Source organism: Truncatella angustata (assembly GCF_020726525.1).
Source record: "Truncatella angustata strain MPI-SDFR-AT-0073 chromosome Unknown BKA67scaffold_8, whole genome shotgun sequence".
NCBI lineage: Eukaryota > Fungi > Ascomycota > Sordariomycetes > Amphisphaeriales > Sporocadaceae > Truncatella > Truncatella angustata.
Window position 1 is genome coordinate 1,679,021 of NW_025763388.1, and position 24,492 is coordinate 1,703,512.

The window sequence follows — 24,492 nt, forward strand, 5'->3', positions numbered from 1 at the left end:
ATCAACCAAACCGTCAAGTCAACACAATACCTTCGTTAGAAACGCTCCAGTACCGCTTGCTATGGATACTATGGTGGATTTTTCCTGATAGAGGGCTTTAGAGAGCTCGGTGCCAGAGTTATGACGTGCAGCGCAATCCTTCACCTTGACCCGTGTGAGGCGTTGAGGGTCAGCATGTGCGAGACCTTTCATCATTGTACCTCTCACGACACTGACCAGGCGCCTGCTGATTGAATTATCTTCACATCTGGTCGATCACTCAGGGCTTCTTCAATTTTATCACTGAAATATTTAGATTCACTAAAACCTCTGACTAGAAGAATCGATCGATAGGTACTGCAGCGGCAGCGATTTGTTAGTCGATGAGCTTGAAAGCTTGGAGGATGGTTGGTCTGAAAATACAATGAATATAAACAGTCTCCATATTCAAACGTCGTGGTCGAATGCCAACATCCGGGTTGTCGGTGAGACCAGGACATGAAATAGTAAAGATATTTTTCTCGGCCAACTCAGCCAGAGTGAGTTACCGCTTGACAACGCTGGAGAAACTTCTCACAGGGGTCTCCAGCAATTTGACTATTATCAAATACTTTTCTTTGGCTCATTTTGATCGGGCAGGTTTTCTACAAGCTTCGTCCAAATACGTCGAACCACTCATGCCACCTAACCCTCTGCCAGCTTCAGTCAACTCAAATATATGTATCAGTGCGGTGACAGCATAATCCACTAGACTAGGTCAACTATGCCACCTCCAGCATCGACGAGGAGGATATTGAATCCACTTGAAGGGTACTCCTCACCAGCCTATCCCATGAAAAGGTGGCTGCAGCTCTAGGCTCCAACAAGAAAAGAATTGACTGAAAAGGATAATTTATTTGAAATTCACGTGCACGATTAAACGCCTGGAGAATTTTTGTTTTGGCATTTTACTCCACAATCTTTTACTGTGAGAACAACCTTTATGGGCAATTTCCCTAGGTCATATGGGTGAGTGCATAAGCCACTCCGGCGAAAATTGTGCCTATTAACGTTGAGCGATGAGATCATACTTACCAGTACCTCGAAGCTAATAGCCACACGAACAAAGGAGGTAGGAAATAGAAGAACAAAAGACCATAAGATCAGCCTACCAAAGTATGGCACTGTAAAAACAGTGGCACCACCGTTATTTTGAACAGTAATTATCATGGTATATATCTGTTATCATACAAAGTTAATAGGAATGAACAGCATGCGGTCAATAAATGTGTTTATTTCGGCGCCTATGATTTTGAAGTATAATTTGTGTTAGGTAAGCTGGAAATAATCATTTCCAGCACGATGGTGACACTGCAATAAACAACGATTGCCCTCTTGGGATGCTCGCCAAATTCATCTCCAGAATAGTTCTTCTTTATTTTACCCATTACAGCCACCTTCAATTTCCATTGTTCTCCACATGATCTTTTGTTTTTTAAGTGTTGCATATATCATGACGAATCCTTGTTCCGCGCAGGGCTCAAAAAGTGGCGCCTGATGTGATGAATAGTTTTCCACTCTGGGCGACAAAGCATTCAATCAACTCAAGAACGAGTAAACTTTCCAGTTGCGGTAGCGATACATTTCTATCTAACTTTAAGATAGGGAGAGTATTGTTGATCTAAGGGTGGATAAGCTCTAAGAGCCTATCAAAAAGAAAATCGCGGAACCACGGCAGTTTTGGCCACTTTCGGAAGCAAAAGGGGATGTTCAAGAAGGACATGAACAATATATTGTTACTTTAAAGCATACTATCAATGTGAGATCTATAAGTTAGTAGGCAATACCCTGGAAGAGCACTGGGTCGTGCAACTCCTCCAGCAACAACTGAAACAGTTTAAAGATAAAACCTAAAGCCCCAACCAACCAGACCTCTAGCAGAATATTGAAATGGCATCAACCATCCAACAGATGGAGGAGCGAGTTCAAGTACTTCGAACCAAATTAGATGCTGCTGAGCGAGAGATCGCCGCAAAATATCATGAGTTCCAAAAGTTGGTTGTTGAGATGGATAAAAACAAAAGTTTACTAGTAAATCCAGACACGAACATGATGGGCTACATATCTGGCTTTTCTGGAGACATGGCAGCCAGAGAGTTTGGGATTATCGTGAATAACGTTAGACACTGGGTGGCCACCTTTTTCAGTGAGGCTACAGACACCGAAGATAAGCGTGAAAATATAATCGATCAAGTTGATAACTCACCAAACCGACTAAAGGGCTTGAAGAAATGGATGGATAGTTACCACGAGTATCTCGACACGGTAGCGTACTCTGACGACGCGGATGAGGAGATCCTTGTCGCACTCATCCTTCGAATACTGCACCAGCAGATCTTCCAGCCAACATTCTACAACGTTCTCAACGTTCAAGATACTCTCGATATGGTCGGAGATGCAATGGCAAACCACCTCCGGCCCCCGATCACACAAAAGGTAGCTCGCGCTTGGGCGGTCAACGGCATGTATGCCATATTGAATTCGCCGAGAATGACCAGTTTTCGTGAAAAGCGTGTCAACTATGTGATCAATGAGATCATCCATCTAGTGAAGTTTTGTGTTAGTTGGCAGAACCAACAAGCTGCAACTCAACTACGCAACACTATTGTTGTACCCGCAATTGCGCTCAAAGAGCTAATGGCCACGACAATTGATCTGATGGCCGTAACTTATGAGGAGTTTTTCCTACCATCGGCTGGCGGAAACAAAAAGCGTCAAGGTACGGACCCAGCATTTTACTACAGACTCGGAGATATGAACTTTAAAGACATATCTGATAGCTTCAAGAACCTAGATATTGAAGCAATACGCGCTGCACTTAGTCAATACCATATTGTCACTCGATTAAAGAAGCACTGCGTTTCCATTCCAGCTGTCACTTGTAGTTTTATCGACGATAATCAGACCCAGTTGATGTCGAACCAGACTGTATTGGTTTCTTACAAAGGTGGAAAGAAGTCGGCTAATCAGAGCCTGCTGAGGACTTTGTACGGTATGGCTGAATAATCTGGCACCTAACAGAGCTGTTTGGAGCACAATAGATTTTGGCTGAGCTGCTCATGGCGATGATCGTGAACGACAGAAAGAGAATGGACATAGGTATACATAAATAGAAATATAGAACGAGACTCAATGAATCTACATATTTCTGACCAGTCGATCAGTGTATTCTACGTGACGGTCTCATTATCCCACACATGTATATGGTAGAATTTGCGCTGTTTCATCATTGTGTGGTGTAATAGAATGCCATGAAGTTTCTACTTTTTGGCGTTAATGGGCCATGACACTAAGTACTATCCTTAGTTTCATGTCATGCGCTCTGCGGCGGATGGGAACATTGGCTATTGGGGTTGGTGATGCCTCGTATCACGTGGTTGACACTAGATAATTTTGTGCAGCACTTAGCGCCTCGAAAACTCCGTATCTCGAGCTGGCAGACGTCATTGCCAAAGTAGTCCCTTTCCCGTACAGCCCATTTTAGTTATCAGGTCAACGAGACTCGAGCTGAGCTCATTGACCTAATGTGGTTAGGAGCATCGATTGTCCGAAGCGATCTGATAAACTTAACGCATTCAGTGGCTATGTTACTGCAGTCATCCATCTCATATTCCACTAATTGCGAGTCCCGGGCAAGCCCCGCGCATGTGAGAGTTCACGCTATCGCAGTATCGCTGGGTTTCCGTTTATAGTAACCATTGATGCAGTCTGATGATTATCCGTATCTGGTGATATCTCCACGGTAGACGTGGAGATGTTGGTGGCCCATCGTCAACTTTTGTGCCCACCACTGGCAGCCGAACTGATTTAAGGCCAACGCCTGAATCCGCTAAAAGCGACGACTATGTAGGTACTGCGACATGCCCGCACGATAGACCTTTGGGGACTTGGTAGCTAATTACCTCTACACCACGCGTGGCAGCCAAAAGACGCAAGCAAAAATGCAACGGACTGCGTAACAAAAGCATAGTTTCAAGCAGTTCTCGCTCTGGTCGAAGCAGATGATAAGCGCCTCGCTAAAGGTCTCCTGTGAGATGCTTGAAACGCGACAACACACCCCAGCCGGAATCGCCCCCACTCTCACATGCCGAATTTGGCATATGAAGCAAAACCCGTCTGAGATCTTGAACTAGCGATTGGAATTCCACACCCCCGTTCTGTGCGATACTGGTTAGAGACTGACAAAACATCCGATAAGCTTGTATTAAGACTCGGATAGCGTCTGATCTTCGTGGGTACTAGGCCTCTTATTATCCTTCTGGCTAGCTGTGAGTTCAGTGCACATCCTTGCGCGGCTTCTGAGGCTGGGCTTGTCTGAAATGCAGGAGTGATAGCTTGTACGGGATGCTACAAAGTTTTGACTAGTCGTCTTCAACTCAAATTCTACTCGCATCTTCTATTTCTTTTCTTTTCTAGATGTTCTGACTCAACTGTATTCCAGTGGTGTGAACAACGTTCTTGATAAGCCTCCAACATTGCCTACGATAATGGCTTTTCAGTCAACAGCAGTGCTTTGCGACGACGCTAGTAAGAAGGTGGAGCAGCAGCACAAATCAGGATGGTTTCAATTCATGAAGGTAACCGCTCCCTCAGCTCAACGACGATGGACCACGAACTAATGTAACATATGTTAGTCTGTCGCGACATTCAAAGGTGATCTTGCTTCGCTATCAGCACCTCCGTTCCTTTTGTCACCGGACAGTATATGCCAATTTAGCCAATACTTGAATGATTATCCCAGGTTGCTGGTGGCACCAGCCAAGGAAGAAAACGCCGAAAAGAGAGCGTTACTCGTAATGCACTGGTATCTTGCCGGATTGAAACGCCAAATGGCGACGCGAAATGAGGATGGATCACGGAAAAAGCTGAAGCCACTGAACCCTTTCCTAGGCGAGATATTCCTAGGTAAATGGGAAGACGAGTGCGGGACAACCGAGTTGATATCGGAGCAAGTATCGCATCATCCGCCCCAGACAGCATATTATATATCAAATAAGAAGCATGGAGTCTCAGTCAGTACCCAATCGCCATTCTTGGTGCATTTTTAGAGCGTCTCCTGACCCAAAAATATCTAGGTCGACGGCCATATCGCTCCGCGGTCCTTCTTTTCCCATACCATCAACATAGAACGTAAAGGGTTCGGCACTTTGAGAATAGATCGGTTCGACGAAAACCACGTCTTCACGGTGGCGAAGGTACATGTCGAGGGCATAGTGTCCTTTCAGATCGCCCCAGAACTTAGCGGAACTTCTTACATACACAGCTCATCTGGCTATACAACCAAGATCGAGTACTGCTCGAAAGGTTGGCTTCGAGGCGCGGGCCATACGTTCAAGGCAACACTGTTCCGCGATGGCGCCGAGAAGTCTCCACTCTATACTGCGACTGGTCAATGGGATGGCAGCTATACCGTAACAAATGACAAAGGAAGGGTGATTGATACCGTCGATCTTGCCTCGCTGAAGCGTACACCGCTTCAGGTTGCGCCGGTCCAGAAACAACATCCATTGGAAACTGGCAGGGCTTGGCAGCATGTAATCGAGGCGATCCACAGCAACGATATGTTCGCTATAGGACATGAGAAGAGCAAGATCGAGAATGCTCAGCGAGCGTTGCGAAAAGAAGAGGCGCAGGAAGGACGCGTTTGGGAACGGCGGTTTTTCACTTCCATCCAGAAGGACCACACGGTTGACAGTCTCGCACTAAGAAGCAAGCATGACGCTTGTCATGATTATCACGTCTACTGGAAGTTTGATCATTCGAAGCACGACAGGATTCGGGAAAATCAGCTTCACGGGATGAAGAGCCCCACACATGCGCGATTTGACTCAGGGATCGGAATGCTACCAGATGACGTCTTGATGGAACATTAGAAGAAGAAATAATGATCATACGATGGAAGGGGGAATTGGTACTTCGCAAAGGGGGTTGCACTGGTCTTCGGTTATTTTGCACCACCATGTACATTGGTGTATGAATTATAGAGTAATTGCAGGCTTGCTTTTCAAGGCGGGACTTGAGATCGCTGCGCATCACATATTCAGATATCCAGAGCATACCAGTAGAGTAGTGCATTGTTAGAGAAAAACTCATCGCATATCGCCGAGAATACACATGACCCAAATGATCTGTTGATCTGGAGCCTTTGATGCAAGCCTTGGACCTGTCGAAACAGAATGGTGGGTTAAATCGTTGGCGGGTAGAATGACAAATGTCCCAAATGCCATGTGACGTAGAAGTAGAGAAGAACAATTATTTAGTTCTTACCGGCGACGGCCGGTTCGGCACGCTGCTCGGTCAGATCTTGCCAAGACTCTCGTCGGGGATCTAAAGGAGTCTGAGAGTCTGACAGCGACTGTATCCTGAAAGTCCGCCAGGAACTCCGACTATGCACATGCCCAGGAATGCCAGTTTATACGCTGCCGGCAGGTACCCGGATATGGCATAATCTGGGGCAGCCCCGGAAACGACTACCTACAACCTCCACGCTTCCCCACAGTGCCGGGATTGCGCAGGCCACAGAGCTTTCCTATTCGGTGTCATAAGCCGTGGTCACGGTCTAAGTAGAGGTCGATCGGCCGACAAAGCGCCGGGAATCGCTAGAGATAGCTGATAGCGAGTGCCCCTTAATTGTCTTTTTCCAATAATCGTGGACTCAGTTTGGTTCGGTCCCTACCAGATCCTATTTAGCACTCCAGTATACTGAAAACTTCGGCATGTGTTGCCATCGTATGCTCGACGGTCATATGTCGGGCCAACACTCTCCAGAAAACTGCCCACAATGTTGCCGGACAGTGTGGCCGAGGAATCTGAAGCTTGAGGAAATGATCATCATCATATAGTGGCCGCTTCATTGAAGCATCAGATATAAAACTCATGACCATCCCGGAAGGAAAGGAAGTTGCACTTCGTCATCAGCTAACGGGCAACTTCTTTTACTCGTTGCTTTGAGGAGTTCTTCCGTCACATCCCAGACAATGGCTTCAGTCAAGACTTTCATCACTCTCACTTTCGTGACTTTGGTCACCGCACACGGGTACCTGTGGGAGCCCAAGAGTCGCGTCCGACTGAACTACGAGGTCTGGCAGCCAACTTGATTAACAAATGATCGGACGCTAACTTACCCACAGGCTGGCGCTGATAGCTGTCCCGAATGCACAATCCTTGAGCCAGTCTCGTCATGGCCCGACCTCGACTCCGCTCCCGTCTCTCGGAGTGGTGTCTGTGGCTACAATGCCCGTGTCAGCGTGGATTACAACATCCCCGGCGCCAATTGGGGCAGTGACGTTGTCGAGACCTATGCTGCTGGCGATACCCTCGACGTTGTCTGGTGTTTGGATGCAAACGGCGACCATGGCGGCATGTTCACATACCGTATCTGCCAGGACCAATCCATTATCGACAAGTTTTTGGATCCCAGTTACACTCCAACCGATGAAGACAAACAGGCCGGAGAAGACTGCTTCGAAGCCGGCATTCTGCCCTGTACTGACGTTGACGGCCAAACTTGCGACTACAGTGCTGACTGCCAGTCCGGTGAGACATGCTACAACAACGAGTGGTTTACCTGTGAACAATTTGGCAATGGGGGTTGCAAAGGTGTCGATGATGCAGCTCTGAACTCATGCAGCACCGTCACAGCAGGTGGCTACACGGTGACAAAGAAGGTCAAACTACCAGCTGGTTTCACTGCCGACCATACACTTCTGTCGTGGAAGTGGAACAGCTTCCAGACTGGCCAAATTTATCTGGGCTGCGCTGATATTGCAATCACAGCGAGTGGATCCGGCGCCTGAACGATCTACCGAGGCATAGCATAGATGTTGTGTTGAGGGAAATTGGTTCCGGCCATTGTCCGGAGCCCCTTCATGTAGCTGAGAGGTCAATGAACTGTGCAAATCCATTTGAACCGATCACCGAACATACGCGCAATGATTTCTGTTGTCTCGTAGCCTGGAGGGGGAAAACGGGGCACACGTTTATTCCGTAACACTCTTCTATGTTTTACGAGGCTTCAAAAAACAACAAAGATCTTTTGTTAATTTAAAAGCACAATTGTATTCGCCTGCGAGTCGCGATGATAAATCTCGATTTTCAAAGGCCATCTGGCATGGCTACGTGCCTTGATACTGGTCCAAGCATGAGCCTTTTGGGTGCAGATTGGGTGAGATCCGCCGGATTTTCCCTCCTGGCTGCAAGCTGTGTCCCGGTAACGACTCTTCGAAGAGTTTTGTGTTGTTGTCGGTCCTTCTCAGGGCTATGCGGATGATAGCGTGTTTTAAATGGCAACCACCGGGCTAATTACTCCGCTGCGGCGCTGTCTAGGCGATAATTGGGGGGCCGTTACGTCGACGGCACGCTAATTGGACTCAACAATGACGACAGTTAGTGGAAACTATCACCGGACCCACTATCAGGGCAGGATCAAGTTCGAGGACGTTGTTGCGTTGGGATATAAGTGTGTGATGATTTGGCGTCATCCAGACAGTTTAAAGTTTTGTTCTTGTAAATCTCATCATAGGACTTCAGCAATAGCTTGACAAACTATCCACGTAGATACGACCCTACAAACCAGGTTCCCCTTACACCAGATCAGACAGGACAGCACTATACGCAATGACTACAGTAGCCGGAGGTCTTCCCACTCCGGGACTCCATGAAGGCTTGGAGGATGTGGATCCATTTTTGCTCGATGCACTGAAAAAAGTCGAAGAAGACTTTAAAGTTGACACTGCGATGTTGAAGAAGATCAGTCAGCGCTTTGAGGAGGAACTACACGAAGGATTGGCTAAGACTGGAGCCAACTTGGTATGTGTACCCGGCCCTGGAAGCACGTCGGCCATCGCTAACAACTAAATAGTCTATGAACGTGACATGGGTGAAAGGGTTCCCGACAGGCAAGGAGAAGGGAAGTTACCTGACCATTGACCTTGGAGGAACGAACATGCGTGTGTGCTGGATCACTCTTCACGGAAATGGTAGTGATGCAGAGGTTGTTCAGGACATGTTCAAGCTACCTCCAGAGATCAAGAAGGGAGAGGCTCATGAGCTGTGGGCACTGGTTTCAGAGTACCTCCAAAAGTTTATCGAGAAACATGACTTGAAAAGTACGGATGGTAAACGGTATGTTCTCCTTTTGATTTCCCCTGGTGGAGGTTCTCGGTGAAACTAACATGCCTTATTAAATAGCCTCCCCCTTGGGTTCACTTTTTCATATCCCGCAACACAAGATAGAATCGACCATGGAAAATTAATTACTTGGACAAAAGGGTTTGATATTAAAGGAGTCGAAGGCCAAGATGTGGCAGGACAACTACGGGACGCGCTGGAACAACGGGTAAGCAAGGCACATGTGTTGATAGACATCTTCCTACTAATGACCCTCAGAAACTACCTGTTGAACTGGTGGCTTTGATCAACGACACGACAGGAGCCTTGATCGCCTCGGCATATAATGACCCGGAGACTATCATAGGAGTAATATTTGGCACTGGTTGCAATGGCGCATATATGGAAGATGTGGGCTCAATACACAAGCTGAAATCATCACTTCCAAAAGACACCCCGATGGCCATCAACTGTGAGTACGGAGCTTTCGATAATAGTCGACAAATCTTGCCGCGAACCAAGTACGACATTCATATCGATAACAAGTCGCCACGACCTGGCGAACAAGCATTTGAGAAGATGAGTGCTGGGCTGTACCTTGGTGAAATATTTCGCCTGGTACTTGAGGACATGCATAGCCAAAGTCTCATGTTCAAAAACCAGGATGTGAGTCTGTTGCACAAGGAGTATCATCTGGATACCGGGTTTCTCTCGGCACTCGAGAACCACGGCGAGGAGGAAATGATGGCACGATTCAAGGAGGATCTCAACATCAAACCAACAAAGGATGAGCTCAAAATTTCGAGATGCCTGGCTGCGATTGTCGCCTTGCGCGGTGCACGTCTGTGTGCTTGTGGTGTAGCCGCGATCTGCCATAAGAAGGGGTTGAAGTCAGGGCACGTGGCAGCGGACGGTTCTGTGGCAAACAAGCATCCCAAGTTTAAGTTGAGATGGGCCGATGCACTGGGTGAGATCCTCGACTGGCCCAGTGACAGGACGAGTGATCCAATAACACTCACTAGCGCTGAGGACGGAAGTGGTGTTGGGGCGGCAGTCATTTCAGCAATGGCCGTGGCTGACCGAGGTTAAAGATTTATGCACAGCGAATAGTTTAATGAGTAATGAACAGTCCAGGGAACAGTGTTCCATGCGTCATGGCTACCTGATTGCAGTTGTTAACAGAGTGCTCATTTACTCTCCTAATTTGAACATAGTAACACTGTTTCTCCATGCAGCATCAGCGACTTCTTCAACGCTTATTCCCTTTAGTCCAGCTACCACATAGACAACCCGCGAAACAGCGCAGCACTCGTTCCTTTCTTTTACCATACTTGCTGTGTCCCATTTGTCTTTCTTCTTGCTTGGTGGTAGCGGTGGGGCATTGGCCAAGTACCTCTTCGCGACCTCCGACGTGGCCTTGATCTCGCCCCACGGGGCATCCGTTTCGATTTGCAGTCTTTCCAGTGGAACGGCTGCGACCATATCGAGGCTATCGCGGTCCTGGAAGCTAAAGCCATTGACACTCACATCAAAGCCAAGCTCGACAAGTTTTTCCATTTGTGCTTTTGTCCCCACAAAGCTGTGTACTAGACCGCGCCGCGGTAGTCTACCCACGTAAGGGCTGATGACGTCGATAAAGTCGTCGCACGCCGCTCGGCAGTGAAGGAAAAGAGGCAAGTCCCATTGCTCCTCGATGAACATGTCTAGCTGCGTCTTGAACGTCGCGATCTGTGTGTCTTTGTCCGCATGGTTCAGGCGCTCGTAGTCCAGTCCGAGCTCCCCAAACGCCTTTAGTAGACAGGGCTCTGCTGTGAGAGCATCTCGGATGCTTTCTCTCAGCTTTTCGAAGTATCTGGGCCCTTCCGCCGATGGTTCAGCTGCGTGGTAAGGATGCACCCCGATGGTAACAAAGCATGAACGTTGAGGGCGCGACCTTGCGATGTCAAGATTCGTAGTGATATCCGACACGGACATCCCCGTGAGCATGACTTTATCGACACCTGCACTCAAAGCCCTGTCCAACGTATTGGGAAAGTCCGGGGCATGATACTGCTTCCCGCGGTAGAAACCAGAAAACTCCTTTGCCGTCGCCGTCACTGCGACCTAGTGCACAAAATAAACATTAGTTTGTAACCAGTAATAACACTCCGGGTTTGACGATGTCCCTTACGTCTGCATAGCGAAGCTGCTTTCCGGCCAGCTTGGGCGCCTGCTCTGGGAACCCCGATAAGTCCATCGAGCACCAATCACGAATCAGGGAATCGGCCGAGGAATCAGACAGAGCTACCCGTTCCCCTCGTCGTTGATTTCTAGAGTTCCAAGTATAACAGTTGCTAACGCGCAGGACATCCAATGACTTGCATTTGTTGACAGCTGCAGATTTGCTAGTGCTGGTGGGGCAGTAGATGATGGAAAAACGCTGCCTGGTTTTCGCCAGTATATCTATTGTTGGAGATAATGCATCAATGCAGGGAAATGCCTGAACCCCAATATAGACTGTCGAAACTCGGTCTGGTTCCGGGTGTACAGCTCAAGTGTCTTCAAACCTCTGTGGGTGCGCCGGACCGGCCCAGCTTTGTTGTTCCGGTACCGGTACGCCACCTCCGCCCTTCAGATGATCAGCTGCGACAACTATAACGAGCAGATGATGTATTAGTCCAATGAATTAAAGCTAGGCTCAGCTACTTTGAACCACCAATATGTCGAGACTCTCAGATTTCAAGGTCCTTTCGTTTGATGTCTATGGCACTCTCATTGATTGGGAGACTGGCATCGTCGCTAATCTCCAGCCGCTCCTAGACGCTAGTAATGCTAGCTTCAGCAAGGAGAAGCTGCTGGAGGTGCTGCATGAGTGCGAGCGTACGCAACAGGCCCAGACGCCGGATCTAAAATACCACGAACTTCTTGCCGTCATCCACCCGCAGATCGCTGAGAAGCTCGGTTTGTCGAAGCCGTCCGCTGAACAAAGCAAAGCCTTTGGCGCGTCTGTTAGGAACTGGCCTGCTTTCCCGGACACTGTCGATGCGCTAAGGACGCTCGGGAAGCACTACAAGCTGGTGGTTCTGTCCAACGTGGACCACGAATCTTTTGCCGGGACAAACAGCGGCCCTCTTGAAGGCACCAAGTTTGACCTTGTGCTCACGGCACAGGATATTGGAAGTTACAAGCCCGATCTGCGGAACTTTGAGTACATGATCAAGGAAGTCGGGCATAAGTTAGGTGCCTCGAAAGAACAGATTCTGCAGACTGCGCAAAGCCAGTTCCACGATCATCATCCGGCGAAGAAAATGGAGTTGAAGACTTGTTGGATTATCCGACCAGGGGCTATTATGGGAAACAGAGATGATGCGACCTACGATTGGAAATACGATACATTGAGAGAGATGGCGAACGCTTTGGAGAAAGAGTTGACCGATGAGCACTGACGTATCATGGGGGTTAGACCACTAACAGTAGTTACAAGCCGCGCTGCAACGAGCTTTTTCCAAAGATAACAGCAGTTTCCTGCGCGTCAGGAACACCAGCCGGAGTGCGGTACGTTATGCAAATACTCCAACAGAGCCTGAGTTCGTGTTCCTTTCTTCACTATACACTTACCGAGTTATAAATAAAAGAAGAAGAAACATATAATTAAGAGATCAGCTCGTACCACGCTTGAGAAGCATCGCTAATCTTGAGAAAGTCCTCATCAGGTGGGCATCGTCAACACACATCGCGGAATGGTCCCTCATTTCATGAAAGCCTATATTTCACCTTCGTCGCTAATGTTACCCAACTGCAGGTCAATATACAGGCAAGCTGGGGACGAATGCACGTATGTAATAATAGTAGTTCCCCAAGAGCTTGATCTGGACCTCCACCGATCTGATTGTAGATTATTTCGCCGGATTAGCATATAATTCCAGAATGATCTTGAAGACGGCCATTGAACTAAGTCGTTGGGTTTGAAACTAAGGAAACTCCCATCATTGACATTTGTGGTTAAATATGATTGAGTCAGCGACATCTGTGCCTGTCCGTAAACCCGTAACTCCGGGCGGCGATCTTTTCATGAAAATGCCGTGCGAAGTAGGCTCAACGAAGCTGGTCAGTGCTGAGCGTTAGAACGCCAATGTTGTTCCTGGTCTGCTGGTGAACTTCGAAAGAGGCATCGTCTGCCATGTCAATACTGGTCCAGCATGCGCAATTCCCTCATAAAACCCGAATTTTATTTTGCCTGTTGAAGCAAGGTGACCATGTGCTAAGCATTAGTAGCGTGCATAATTCTGAGGTTTGCTGCAGCGCTGCAGATTAGTTACCAACGTTCTCAGCGATTCCATGAACGTGAGAATCTACTCCCTCCGTATTCTTCCAATGACTGGACAGCCAGACAGCCAAGGCCGGTGTACTGTAAGAGCCTGGTGTTGGTATAGATTATCTAGATCAAGTCTGGGAATACGATTCCGCCTCAAGGCAACCAGATTGCTAGTGATACGAGTCAAGTAGCGCCTGTTTTAATGAAGCTAACTTGTGCACGACCCAGCATCTGCTTGATAACCAGTCCATAATTAATTAGTAATGGGGGCCTAAGTGGCTATGCAGAATGCATGTGCTTTATAATATTACTGTGGTACAATATATTCTGACTAAGGCCGAGAAGATCATGGAGGGTGCAGGGAACGAGTTACTTTGTTGTCGATATACCCTGCTCGACACTTGGCCATCAGTACCGGCGAGAATGGTGCTAGACCAGGTAACAAATGACACTCGCCACAGCACCTGAATGCCGTTGGAATAGACAGCAACATTGAATCCGTCAATACCTTTTGGTAGTATTCACACAACTAGAACATACATCAATCGCGAAAGGCGACAAAGGGGCCGAGAGCCGATATAACTAAATTTGAGTTGCTTGGAGCAACCGAATTGCTGAGATTTAAACTACTTACTTTGGTATGGAAAGTGAGGAAGCACAAGGCACTAAGGGGCAGGTATCCGGTGAATTGCATGGGTGTTTCTCCTTGATGTTAAGGTCCGAACCAATTATACCTCCCATTCGCAGGAACCTGCCCCATTATGGTTATTTTGGCTTCGTACCATAGTACAAAGAAAGATAGGTACTTTTTGTTGCCTGGTATGAATTCTTAAGTGGTGGTGGAAACGATCCTGACAGGAGGGTGGACCCCATATCCTAATATCGGGCCGTATCGGGAGATGAGGAAAGTGTAAGCGTTGAAAATTGAGCAATGACAATGGACATTTGCCTTTGATATCCTAAAGAACCAAAGCGCAAATATTGTAAGATAGTCTTCAGCAATATCATAAGAGGACCAATACATGGATCAAGTCTCCTTAGGCTAAACTGATTATGGTGATTTTGTAAAGAAAAAGTCTCGAACCATCTTATTGATAATGCATGGCCAGACAGAAGGCAATTGAGATATGTTTATGCTTAGACTGTGGGCTAGGAAAATTCAGTCGCTGGCATGGTTCATGAATCAATCAAAGGTGCAGCCCTGTCATGACTAATGCTCCACCTTGTATAGTCATGTATTACACATCCGACAGGAGAGCAAAGCTTAATAAAGATGAAATCTGACCAATCCTGTCCTTAGCCAGAGTATTGGTCGAACGAAGAAGTATAAGTGATCTAGATGATCTAGATTATCTAAAGTCTATACATGACCATCCCTTGGCCACATCATAGTAACCCGTACAATTTAGATTTTCTTTCTCTGGTAACTTGATTTCGGTCATGTCTCTCAAACTTCTACTTCAGCTAGCAGCTGCAACCGCTGCAGCAGTTGAGGTTACCGCTACAACACAGGCGGACTTCGACTACATCATCATTGGTGGTGGAACCAGCGGTCTTACTGTTGCGAATCGTCTCTCAGAAGACTCGAGCGTTTCTGTCCTCGTCATCGAGGCTGGCGGTTCAGTCTTGGACAACAAGAATGTTACTGATGTGGACGGATACGGCCTGGCTTTTGGTACTGACATTGACTGGGCATACGAATCCGTCAATCAAACCTACGGCGGAAACACTCGCAAGGTTCTCCGCGCTGGCAAGGCGTTGGCCGGAACTAGTGCAATCAACGGTAAGCAGCTCATTATTCGAAATCATTGGACGCTTTCTAACGCACCGAAGGCATGGCGTACACCCGCGCCGAAGACATCCAGATCGACGCATGGGAAACTATCGGCAATGAGGGTTGGACTTGGGAAAGCCTCTTACCATATTATCTGAAGAGCGAGAACTTGACACGCCCGACTCAGGACCAGACATCGAAGGGCGCATCCTACAACACTGACCTCCACGGAACGGATGGCGACCTCAAGGTTGGATTCACTGACATTCCGGCGAACAATCTCACCGCAACCTTGAACCAAACTATGATGGGTCTGGGTGTTCCCTGGACCGAAGATGTTAACGGTGGAAAGATGCGTGGATTCAATGTGTACCCCTCGACCATTGATTATGAGAACTATGTCCGGGAGGACGCTGCCCGAGCTTACTATTGGCCGTTTGCGACGCGTGAAAATCTCCAAGTCCTGAATAACACTTTTGTCAACCGCCTCGTTTGGGCCAACGGATGCGGCGATGCCAAAGCTACCGGAGTCGAAGTTACCCTAAGCAACGGAACGATTATCACCATCAACACTCGTCGGGAAGTCATCATATCTGCAGGCGCCCTCAAATCCTCCGGCATCCTTGAACTGTCAGGAGTTGGCAACCCCTCTATTCTTCAGCAGAATAACATCTCTGTTCGAGTAAATTTGCCGGCCGTTGGCGAGAACTTGCAGGACCAAGCAAATACCGACTTATCTGCCACCTCGTTGGCCAATGTCACTGGAACCAAGACAGTGGTGTATCCAAACATTTATGACATATTTGGGAACGATACCGAATCATTGCGTCAACGTTTGAGTGACCAGTTGCAACAGTACGCCGCAGATACAGCCAGTGCAAACAACGGCGTCATGTCGGCGACAGATCTGGAAAGCCTGTACCAAGTCCAACTTGATCTGATATTCACTGGGAAAGCACCAGTCGCCGAGATCTTGTTTTATCCCGGTGGTGGAGCGACATTGGCGTCTGAATATTGGAGTCTGCTTCCCTTCTCCCGGGGAAGTGTCCACATTGGCGCCTCAGAGCCTACGGCCATGCCCGTCATTAACCCGAACTATTTCATGCTTGAGTTTGACATGGAGGTCCACGCGGCCATTGCACAGTACGTCAGGGAGATATTCCAAGCGTCACCTTTGAAGGACATCATCCAGGAAGAGACTTTGCCGGGCCAGTCAGTACCCCAAGCCGCCACGAACGAGGACTGGAAGCAGTGGATCCTAAATGGCAACTGTAAGTGTCACATGCTTTGTCCTAGTTTGTCATCTGCTAACGCTTGATTCCTAATAGATCGATCCAACTTCCATCCGGTGGGTACCGCCGCGATGATGCCCCGGTCCATAGGAGGCGTCGTCAATGAACAGTTCCAGGTCTATGGGACGAAGAATGTCCGTGTCGTCGATGCTTCGGTATTACCATACCAAGTCTGCGGACATCTCACAAGTACCCTATACGCCATCTCAGAGAGGGCCGCAGATTTCATCAAGGCTACTTCATCGTAGTGAAGGAGCTGTCAGACTTGCCAGCGGTTTGCAGCTCAATCAATCCACGCAATGCGGTTGGGAGGTTTCAGCAAGTGTACAACAACCCGAACATGCCGGAGCTTGATGGTCAGGCTAAGTCTCATGGCTGAAAGAACTTATCCATGCAAGTTTCGGCTATCTTTTAGTTCATTTTCGCTTTCCAAGTCTTCGCACTTTGGAGATACCTTTAGAGTACTTGCGCGCCTTAGTTCATTATCTTAGACCTTTTTATTTTTATTTTTTTTAGACAACAGAGCTTTAATTCATGAATATTACTAATTAGAGAGAGATGTTATGTTATAGTAGGCTTTATATGGTAATACTATGTAAGAAGCGCTTCTTCAAATCGATGATTTCATTGGCCTATAAGGCTTTGTTCTCATCTAGCGATCCCGTGACTTCTCATCGTTGGATTCATGGTTTCAGGCTTCATATTCTTTTGGAAATCTAAGATGGTGACCCGCGGTGCCGTAAGTACTCGGCTGCATTGGTAGTTGTTCATGTATCTTAGGTTTCGAGTTGATGATCAGTGCCATAAGCTGTGCCGCCGTGCCCTTTTTCACGAGAAGAGGCAACCGGACATGACGGTATGAGCACAAGTTTTACATGGAAAAGGCGGAGTGTACGAAGTTGGGCCCCAGTGACTTGTTGGCATGGAGGATACTACAGTATAGCAGTAGCTCGTTTGCCCAATGGTGCTAGAATTAGTCACTGGTTTATTGCTTAGCGAACTTTGTGGTGATATGAGAAGAATGGCATGGCCAGCTGCGGCCAATAGCATAAGTCGTTTATGGTCATGGTCAGGCGTCAATGGTACCGTTTTAGAGATGCGGTGCGGCTGAGTAAATATCGAGACTTGATTGGGACGAGTGCTCACAGAGTTTGACTGTCCCGTGGTCTAGATCGTACCTGCCTACCGGGTTAGTTCTTTATGTTTCCGGAGATGGTAATTGCCCTCGTTTCTATTGGTTGGTGTGGGTCAGATCAACCAATCAAAACCCGTTGAATTGCGCTGACCCTAGAGGCAGCCGAAGACCCTGCATAACTGGGCGATTTGTGACGTCGATCTTCAGACCATCAGGCCATTGAATGACACAGCTTACAGTTGTTGACATTTATAAAAGAGGTACACATCGTCTCACCATCAAAAGTGAATTGTCAAGACATTCATAACAACTTCATCCTTACGAATTAAAGAAAACAGTCGAGCATTCTCTTCCACACAATCCCCACAACCTCAACACATACAAACCCATACAAGATGGCTACCGAAATCACCAAGGCAACCTCCAACTGCTGTGGCAAGGCTTCCGGCGGCGAATGTGTATGCGGTAAGTCTGCTTTAATGCCATGACTGTTTTGTTTTGTTTATGCAATTGCTAACGTCTCTTGCAGCCAAGCAAGCAACATGCTCCTGCGGAAAGGAGTCGGCACTGAACTGCTCGTGCGACAAGGCAGCCTATGAGAACAAGCTCACTGGCGCACGTTGCTCATGCCGTGCGCGCCCGGCCGGGGAGTGCAACTGTGACAGGTCGTCCAAGGAGAACGCAACCATCAAGGGCGAGTCTTGCTCTTGTGGTGCAAGACCTGCCGACGCCTGCACTTGTGAGAACCCTGACACCAAGGGCGACAACAACGCCAACGAAATTGACTTCACGACAAAGAAATAGAGCAAAATGGACGAATGACGGACGGAGTGGCGTTGATATCCCTTTCTGGAGATGCATTGGCGGTGTTGTGGTGTTATGGCGTTCTTCAGTTAAGCAGGGCTCTAAAGATTAGCCTGGCGGGCGTGGGCGTCTCGGATTGCAAAAGCATGATTGAGCATTTCATGGCCGAGACAAAGATTCCGCGGCTTGACGAAACCAAACCGGCGAGGACAATAGTTACGTCTTCAGCAATGATTCATAATACCAAATCAATTCGATCAACTCACTTCTTATTGAATATCGTGTGAGAATCAGCTGTACACGGCAAAACTCGGAAGGAAACAAGGTTTACGACGAGATTGCCAATTTTCATACAGTCTTTTGTCCCCTGGAATCCATCATGTAAGTAGTGACCGAAGGCAAGACAGATATGACAGATCGAGGCCCGAGCTTGTAGTGATGTGAATCACATCGACCGCCGCTGCATTTGTCACCAACGGCTAGGCGATCAGGATGACCCCCCAGGAGATCTGTTCTCCCAAACCAAAAGCTCTGGTGGGGCGACTGCTTTGTAGAGAGCTTTGCAAGCTCTGCAAGCTGCCGCCAGCCGCCTAACCTAGACGAGTCCCCAAATCCCCAGGGCGGCTTGTTTGGTGGCTGACATAGCTAGGCTAGCCCCCTTGCCCCCGAAGCTCTGGCCGCAATTGCCCGATAACGATTAGGATCGAGCCACAATCACCAGGATTCCTGCAGTTCGCCTGTTCGCCTGTTCGCCTAACCTAGTTGCTGTAAATCGTGTACAAATAATAAAACCCCCGTACGGGCTAACGTAGCTTAGCAGTCACTCCATAGTTGTGGCTTAAGGTTCGACTTTTATTCTATCTTACATTTGTTTTTATCGCTCTGCAGGCCTCCGTTCATTGGACAGATTGGTTGTACCCAGCCTGCACTACACTATTTTCGGGCACTAAAAATTTCACAAAGCGCGTCCAGTCCGAAAACAGCTGCAACAACCACTTCGAAATTCTCTTTTTCTTTCATTCTCGATTTCATATTCTACCAAGCCATTGATCTCGAGTAAGCAGAACTATACCTTGCTTAGAACGATACAGAGAGCACGTCGGACGCCCTGACCTGAGGCGACGCAACAATTGCCTAAATCTTACTCATCTGCACCTCTCCGGATCTAATCCATAACAGACCCATCCGTCATCAAAATACCCACTACCGACGCGCTTTTGCGACCTTCACCAAAATTCTAGTACCCTCGTCCTAGACTGCTTTGTTCCTCTGAACCACATTTCATCAATTCTACCTCTCACATTCGAACTTTCTAGGCCACTGTTATCTCAATGGCTCCCAGAAAAGCCACTGCCGCCGCCACGGCCAAGTCCGCCGCAGCGAAAGCAGCCAAACCCGCGCCCAAGAAGGCAGCAACAGTTGCCAAGACAGCCCGTGCCAGGAAAGTCGCAGACCCAGAGCTCATTGAGGAAGAACTAGAAGCCGTTGAAGACGCCGAGCAAGAGGACGACGAGGAGGAAGACGGCGAACAAGAACAAGAAGAAGAGGTCAAGTCCAAGCCCGAACCCAAAAGAAAAGCTGGCCCTACCAGGAAGACAGCTACTGCTGCCAAGCCAGCCGCGAAGACCAGAAAAGCCCCAGCCAAGGCAGTGAACGGTACTGCTGCCACGAAAACCAAGAAGCAAGCAGAGAAGGCGGCCGGAGAAGGCGAGAAAGAAGCCCAGGCAGAGAGCTCTGCACCAGGCGCTCGCAGAAACAACAAGAGGAAGGATCCTGAACCCGGGTCCGAGTCTACGTCCGAGTCCGAGCCTGAGTCCGAACAAGAAGAGAAGACCCAAAAGAAGCGCAAACAACGCGACGACGATGAGCCAGCGCCCGTTGTAAAGAAAGTGAGGACAGCAGCCGTTCCCACGGTAGGCAAGCCCATCAACAACGCTCCAGTAGGCACGCTGGACGTCTTCGTCTTTGGTGAAGGCACTTCTGGTGAACTCGGACTCGGCAGCAGGAAGTACGACGGCAAGAAGCCCATTGATGTCAAGCGACCGCGTATCAACCACAACCTCGATGCCAACAAGGTTGGCGTGGTCCAGCTTTCATGCGGTGGCATGCACGTCATTGCTCTGACCCACGACAACAAGATTCTGACCTGGGGCGTCAACGACGACCGCGCTCTGGGTCGTGACACAACCTGGGATGGCGGCGTTCGCGACGTGGACAATGAAGGTTCGGACTCGGAGGATGATGATGATGACACTGGCATGAATCCTCATGAGAGCACTCCTGGTGAGGTTGATTTCACCGACATCGCCATCGACGGAACCAAGTTCGTTCAAGTCGCCGCTACCGACTCTGCCTCTTTTGTTTTGACCGAGGATGGCCGTGTCTATGGCTGGGGCACCTTCCGTGGCAGTGATGGTATCATTGGTTTCTCTGACGGAGTCCGTATTCAGCAAGTCCCAATCTTGATTATGGGCCTGAAGAATATTACACGTCTCGCGGCTGGTGCCAACCACGTTCTTGCTCTTGATCTTGATGGCAAGGTATTCAGCTGGGGCAGTGGTGGACAGTACCAGCTTGGTCGCAAGGCCATCACGCGAGGAAAGAACAGTGGCCTCAAGCCCGAACCTTGTGGAAGATTCACTCGCAGGCATCACGCTATTGATATTGCTACCGGCTCATATCATAGTTTCTACACCGACAACCACGGCCAAATCTGGGCATGGGGTCTCAACAACTATTCACAGACTGGCCACAACGATAACCGTGGCGAAGATGATGCTATGGTTCTTGTGCCTAGGCCTGTCGAGTCACTGGCTGGAAAGAAAATCGCGTCGATTGATGGTGGCGAGCACCACTCCGTCGCTGCGACAACTGACGGTGCCCTCCTCACATGGGGTCGCGTCGACGGCCATCAGGTCGGTCAGCCACAGGAGGTGCACACAGAAGCGAACACCGTCTACGATGGCAATGGAAGACCCCGCATTCTTATTGAGCCCACGCCAATCCAAGGTATGTTTTCCAAGCTCGTCGATGCGCATTCCAATCACTCGCTAACTGTTCTGCCAGACATCAATGCCACCTTCGTCGCTACCGGCACTGACACAAGTTTTGCACTGACAGGAAACGGTCAGGTATACTCATGGGGTTTCTCAGCCAACTACCAGACTGGTCAAGGCACTTCTGATGATGTTGAAGAACCTGCCCTTATTGACAATACTGCAATTCACGGCCGCAAGATTATCTGGGCAGGTGCTGGTGGTCAATACTCCATTGTTGCTGCCTCTCCGAAAGCTGAGCCCAATGGAGTCACAAATGGACATTAAGTAGTTGTGGCAGTGTGAGGATTATAAGGAGTACAAAATTCCCGGCAAGTCATTGTGGAAAATGAGGTCAAGTGGCGGCTTGTACAATATGGTCTTGCAAATTGGGGGGGGTTTTTTTTTCCCAGTCCCTCCGTTTATATGTAAATATTTGAGGCAGGAAAAAACGGACTTTTATAAGCAAGGGATTCACTATTTCTTCGGCCTCTTTCAATATAACGAGGGTATAGATTGAGACGGCGCTTCGCGTTGGAAGGATCGAGGGATCCCTTGGAGACTACTGATGGCATAGCATATATTTCTTATAATATCATGCATATACTTTCGGTGTGGAAACATTGCTCAATCTCCATGAAGCGCATAAAACAAGCAAACTGTACCAGACAGCTTGGAACTATATATCAAGTGCATATAAGTTGAATGCGTGTATTCAAATATGTCTCTTTCGATTTTCCACTTAAAGTATACCTGATCAGTCCACGAGAAAGCGTTCTCCTAGTGTTTGTTATACTGGATCGTCCAGATTTACCAGCAACTGCTGTCTTTGAGAGATCCCTGCTGGTCCCTAGAGGATCGGCGACGGTGTCGCTGTTACTACCCTGGCAAGAGTCGAAGTTACCGTCGCGGTCACGTCAACCTTATCTGATCCAACCGGTGTCGGCACACCTCGCCTAGCCAGGATCGCGGAAATAGGCTGTCGACCCGGATAGAAAGATGCCGGCAGGGACGGGACCGGGATCTGCCTCCCGACGGGGAACCCGGACGGCAGCTCGTTGGACATGGTGGCATACTGGTAGCCGCCCACGGACCTGACTGTCGAGGTCGAGGTGTAGGCTCCCCCTGAGGCGGTCTTGAGGCAGCCCCCGGACCCGTAGGCATTCTGGCACCCCCACAGCACGGAACTGCCCGTGTCGGTCCACACGTTGAAGTCCCGGATGTTGATGCCCGTGCACGGCACCGCCGAGGGGCAGTTCACCTTGATGGGGCCGCGCTGGACACCGTTCGCCGCGGTGCCCTTCCAGGCGCCGAAGGTGATGTTGGTGTAGGCGATGCCATTCCCGGCCGCCTTGCTCATGCTGCTCCAGGCCGTGTCGAAGTTGAGTGTGTAGGCGTTGCTGTGGCCCATGAAGTTGTTGAAGGCCACGTTTCTGACAGTGCCGCCACCCCCGTTGGACTTGATCATGTACATCTGGTTCGAGTGGTGCGTGTAGATGTAGTTGTATTCGATGTCGTGGATATCTGGGAGGTTTTGGCAATCAGAAAGAGCTGTTCAGAGGTTCCTCTGTCTAGGCGTTCTACTTACTGGTGCCCGTCGAGAGGGATCCCATGGCCGAGCCGCCTGACCAGTTGCAGTGTACTTGCTCGACGAGGATGTTGTTTGCGGGGTTCTTGACCGTCACGCATTCGTCCTTGTTACTCACTTCGACGTCGTGGAGCCAAATGTTGCTGCCCCACACATCAATGCCGTCCAGCCCTCCTTCGGAGGCACCATGAATGATCGTGTTATAGACTTCACCATTAGTGCAGGAGTCCAGAGTTAGATGGAACACGGGGGCTGCTCATGAAGTCAGCAGATTTTATCCTCCTCGTGGAAGGGAGGAAACTCCTTCTCACCATCAACAAGAGCAATATCATGGAGCGAAAAGTTGGTCACATCGATTAGTCGAATAAGTCGTGGACCGCTGGCGCCCTTCGTATTCAGCTGGTATCCGTACCCCTGGATGGCGCCCTTGGAATTGGCACTATAGAACTCAAAATCAGTCGTCTGGGAAACTGCAATCATGTTGCCACCAGCTGTAGACATTCTATAGATGGTTCCTATCAGTCGCAACAAGAGTAAGCATCGAATGTATGCAGTGATAGAAGAGGCCAACTGATATTCAAACGCTGCAGAAAAGAAAAACATGACCTACCTTCAAGATTGATGCTGACACCAGTGCCGCCACTTAGGGCCACCCAAGAGTTTAGTCCATAGTTGCCCGCAGGTATATATACTAACCCAGAGTCAGCAGAGTCGGTCAGTCAAGATCACGTCAAGTTCGCGTACCTTGGCCGCCTGACTTGCAGGCGTTCCAGGCGGAGGTGATCGCGGCGCTGTTGTCAGTTGTTGCACTTGAGACTCCTCCGTACTGCATGATATTGCAGACTTTCTTCGCTGCTTTCGAGGTTGTCGAAGTGGTTGGGCCCACACGACCAGACAGCTGGCTTACTACCGGAAGTACATGGATGAACGTTGCGACGAGGCGTATTAGAGAAAAGCACATGATGGCGGTCAACAAGGCTATACCAGAGGTTCACGTATGAATGACTATGAAAATATGTTGGCAGTGGAGTTTCTGTAGCCAATGCAGAATTGAGATGCATGGTTGTTTTGTATATCACTTTATGAGGCGTTCAACAATAGTATTCTTTTTTTCAAAAGTAATTTTCCGTCATGAAAGTGCCCTTAGGTTGAGTCGGAAACGAACAGATACTATCCATTGACTTCACATCTCAACCTCGCAAAGCTCGGACAATCAGGGTCCGTAACTCCAAGTCGCCAGGACCCGTACTTTTTATTCGAAACATTTTCTTATTTTCCCACGAATTGTATGCGGAGTGTCATGTCAAACGAAGTGACTGAACGGATTGATCATCTGTTACTACATAGATAAAGATTTGTTACTTCTTTCAGGGAATTCCTAATCGAACGAACAACGGTATACTTATCCGAGCGAGCACGGCACGGCAGTTGAAGTGCTATAGGT

General features: G+C 48.7%; 10 protein-coding genes across 10 annotated transcripts; 8 read left to right on the plus strand and 2 right to left on the minus strand.

Annotated features, from left to right (window-relative positions):
- Nucleotides 1-1,908: 1,908 nt before the first annotated feature.
- On the plus strand, nucleotides 1,909-3,024 carry BKA67DRAFT_662572 (uncharacterized protein; the record flags this gene model as incomplete). Its single annotated transcript, XM_046108026.1, has 1 exon — nucleotides 1,909-3,024. The coding sequence occupies one exon, from the start codon at nucleotides 1,909-1,911 to the stop codon at nucleotides 3,022-3,024; it is 1,116 nt and encodes a 371-aa protein (XP_045954327.1).
- A 1,481-nt stretch (nucleotides 3,025-4,505) lies between these two features.
- BKA67DRAFT_662573 (uncharacterized protein) lies at nucleotides 4,506-5,891 on the plus strand (the record flags this gene model as incomplete). Its single annotated transcript, XM_046108027.1, has 3 exons — nucleotides 4,506-4,595; nucleotides 4,653-5,030; nucleotides 5,094-5,891. The coding sequence occupies 3 exons, from the start codon at nucleotides 4,506-4,508 to the stop codon at nucleotides 5,889-5,891; spliced, it is 1,266 nt and encodes a 421-aa protein (XP_045954328.1).
- A 1,104-nt stretch (nucleotides 5,892-6,995) lies between these two features.
- BKA67DRAFT_662574 (uncharacterized protein) lies at nucleotides 6,996-7,814 on the plus strand (the record flags this gene model as incomplete). The annotated part of the gene is made up of 2 exons (XM_046108028.1): nucleotides 6,996-7,097; nucleotides 7,149-7,814. 2 exons carry the CDS (start codon nucleotides 6,996-6,998, stop codon nucleotides 7,812-7,814), a joined length of 768 nt encoding a protein of 255 aa, XP_045954329.1.
- A 619-nt stretch (nucleotides 7,815-8,433) lies between these two features.
- BKA67DRAFT_578689 (hexokinase-like protein) lies at nucleotides 8,434-10,289 on the plus strand. The gene is made up of 4 exons (XM_046103708.1): nucleotides 8,434-8,826; nucleotides 8,879-9,141; nucleotides 9,208-9,355; nucleotides 9,406-10,289. Exons 1-4 carry the CDS (start codon nucleotides 8,635-8,637, stop codon nucleotides 10,213-10,215), a joined length of 1,413 nt encoding a protein of 470 aa, XP_045954330.1. The 5' UTR covers nucleotides 8,434-8,634; the 3' UTR covers nucleotides 10,216-10,289.
- A 3-nt stretch (nucleotides 10,290-10,292) lies between these two features.
- On the minus strand, nucleotides 10,293-11,581 carry BKA67DRAFT_578691 (TatD family hydrolase). The gene is made up of 2 exons (XM_046103709.1): nucleotides 11,297-11,581; nucleotides 10,293-11,229 (listed from the first exon to the last, which is right to left on the minus strand). The coding sequence occupies exons 1-2, from the start codon at nucleotides 11,360-11,362 to the stop codon at nucleotides 10,318-10,320; spliced, it is 978 nt and encodes a 325-aa protein (XP_045954331.1). The 5' UTR covers nucleotides 11,363-11,581; the 3' UTR covers nucleotides 10,293-10,317.
- Nucleotides 11,582-11,825: 244 nt separating this feature from the next.
- Nucleotides 11,826-12,551, plus strand: BKA67DRAFT_594711 (HAD-like domain-containing protein; the record flags this gene model as incomplete). The annotated part of the gene is made up of 1 exon (XM_046105080.1): nucleotides 11,826-12,551. One exon carries the CDS (start codon nucleotides 11,826-11,828, stop codon nucleotides 12,549-12,551), a length of 726 nt encoding a protein of 241 aa, XP_045954332.1.
- A 2,309-nt stretch (nucleotides 12,552-14,860) lies between these two features.
- Nucleotides 14,861-16,734, plus strand: BKA67DRAFT_539662 (uncharacterized protein; the record flags this gene model as incomplete). The annotated part of the gene is made up of 3 exons (XM_046100674.1): nucleotides 14,861-15,203; nucleotides 15,254-16,465; nucleotides 16,523-16,734. 3 exons carry the CDS (start codon nucleotides 14,861-14,863, stop codon nucleotides 16,732-16,734), a joined length of 1,767 nt encoding a protein of 588 aa, XP_045954333.1.
- Nucleotides 16,735-18,016: 1,282 nt separating this feature from the next.
- On the plus strand, nucleotides 18,017-18,425 carry BKA67DRAFT_662579 (uncharacterized protein; the record flags this gene model as incomplete). Its single annotated transcript, XM_046108029.1, has 2 exons — nucleotides 18,017-18,086; nucleotides 18,151-18,425. 2 exons carry the CDS (start codon nucleotides 18,017-18,019, stop codon nucleotides 18,423-18,425), a joined length of 345 nt encoding a protein of 114 aa, XP_045954334.1.
- Nucleotides 18,426-20,014: 1,589 nt separating this feature from the next.
- BKA67DRAFT_489033 (regulator of chromosome condensation 1/beta-lactamase-inhibitor protein II) lies at nucleotides 20,015-21,712 on the plus strand (the record flags this gene model as incomplete). The annotated part of the gene is made up of 2 exons (XM_046096956.1): nucleotides 20,015-21,434; nucleotides 21,492-21,712. Coding segments are annotated over 2 exons (1,641 nt in total), but the record flags the coding sequence as incomplete, so codon positions are not given.
- A 706-nt stretch (nucleotides 21,713-22,418) lies between these two features.
- On the minus strand, nucleotides 22,419-23,958 carry BKA67DRAFT_496655 (pectin lyase fold/virulence factor; the record flags this gene model as incomplete). The annotated part of the gene is made up of 5 exons (XM_046097040.1): nucleotides 22,419-22,984; nucleotides 23,049-23,300; nucleotides 23,360-23,563; nucleotides 23,659-23,739; nucleotides 23,793-23,958. Coding segments are annotated over 5 exons (1,269 nt in total), but the record flags the coding sequence as incomplete, so codon positions are not given.
- Between the last annotated feature and the right edge of the window lie 534 nt (nucleotides 23,959-24,492).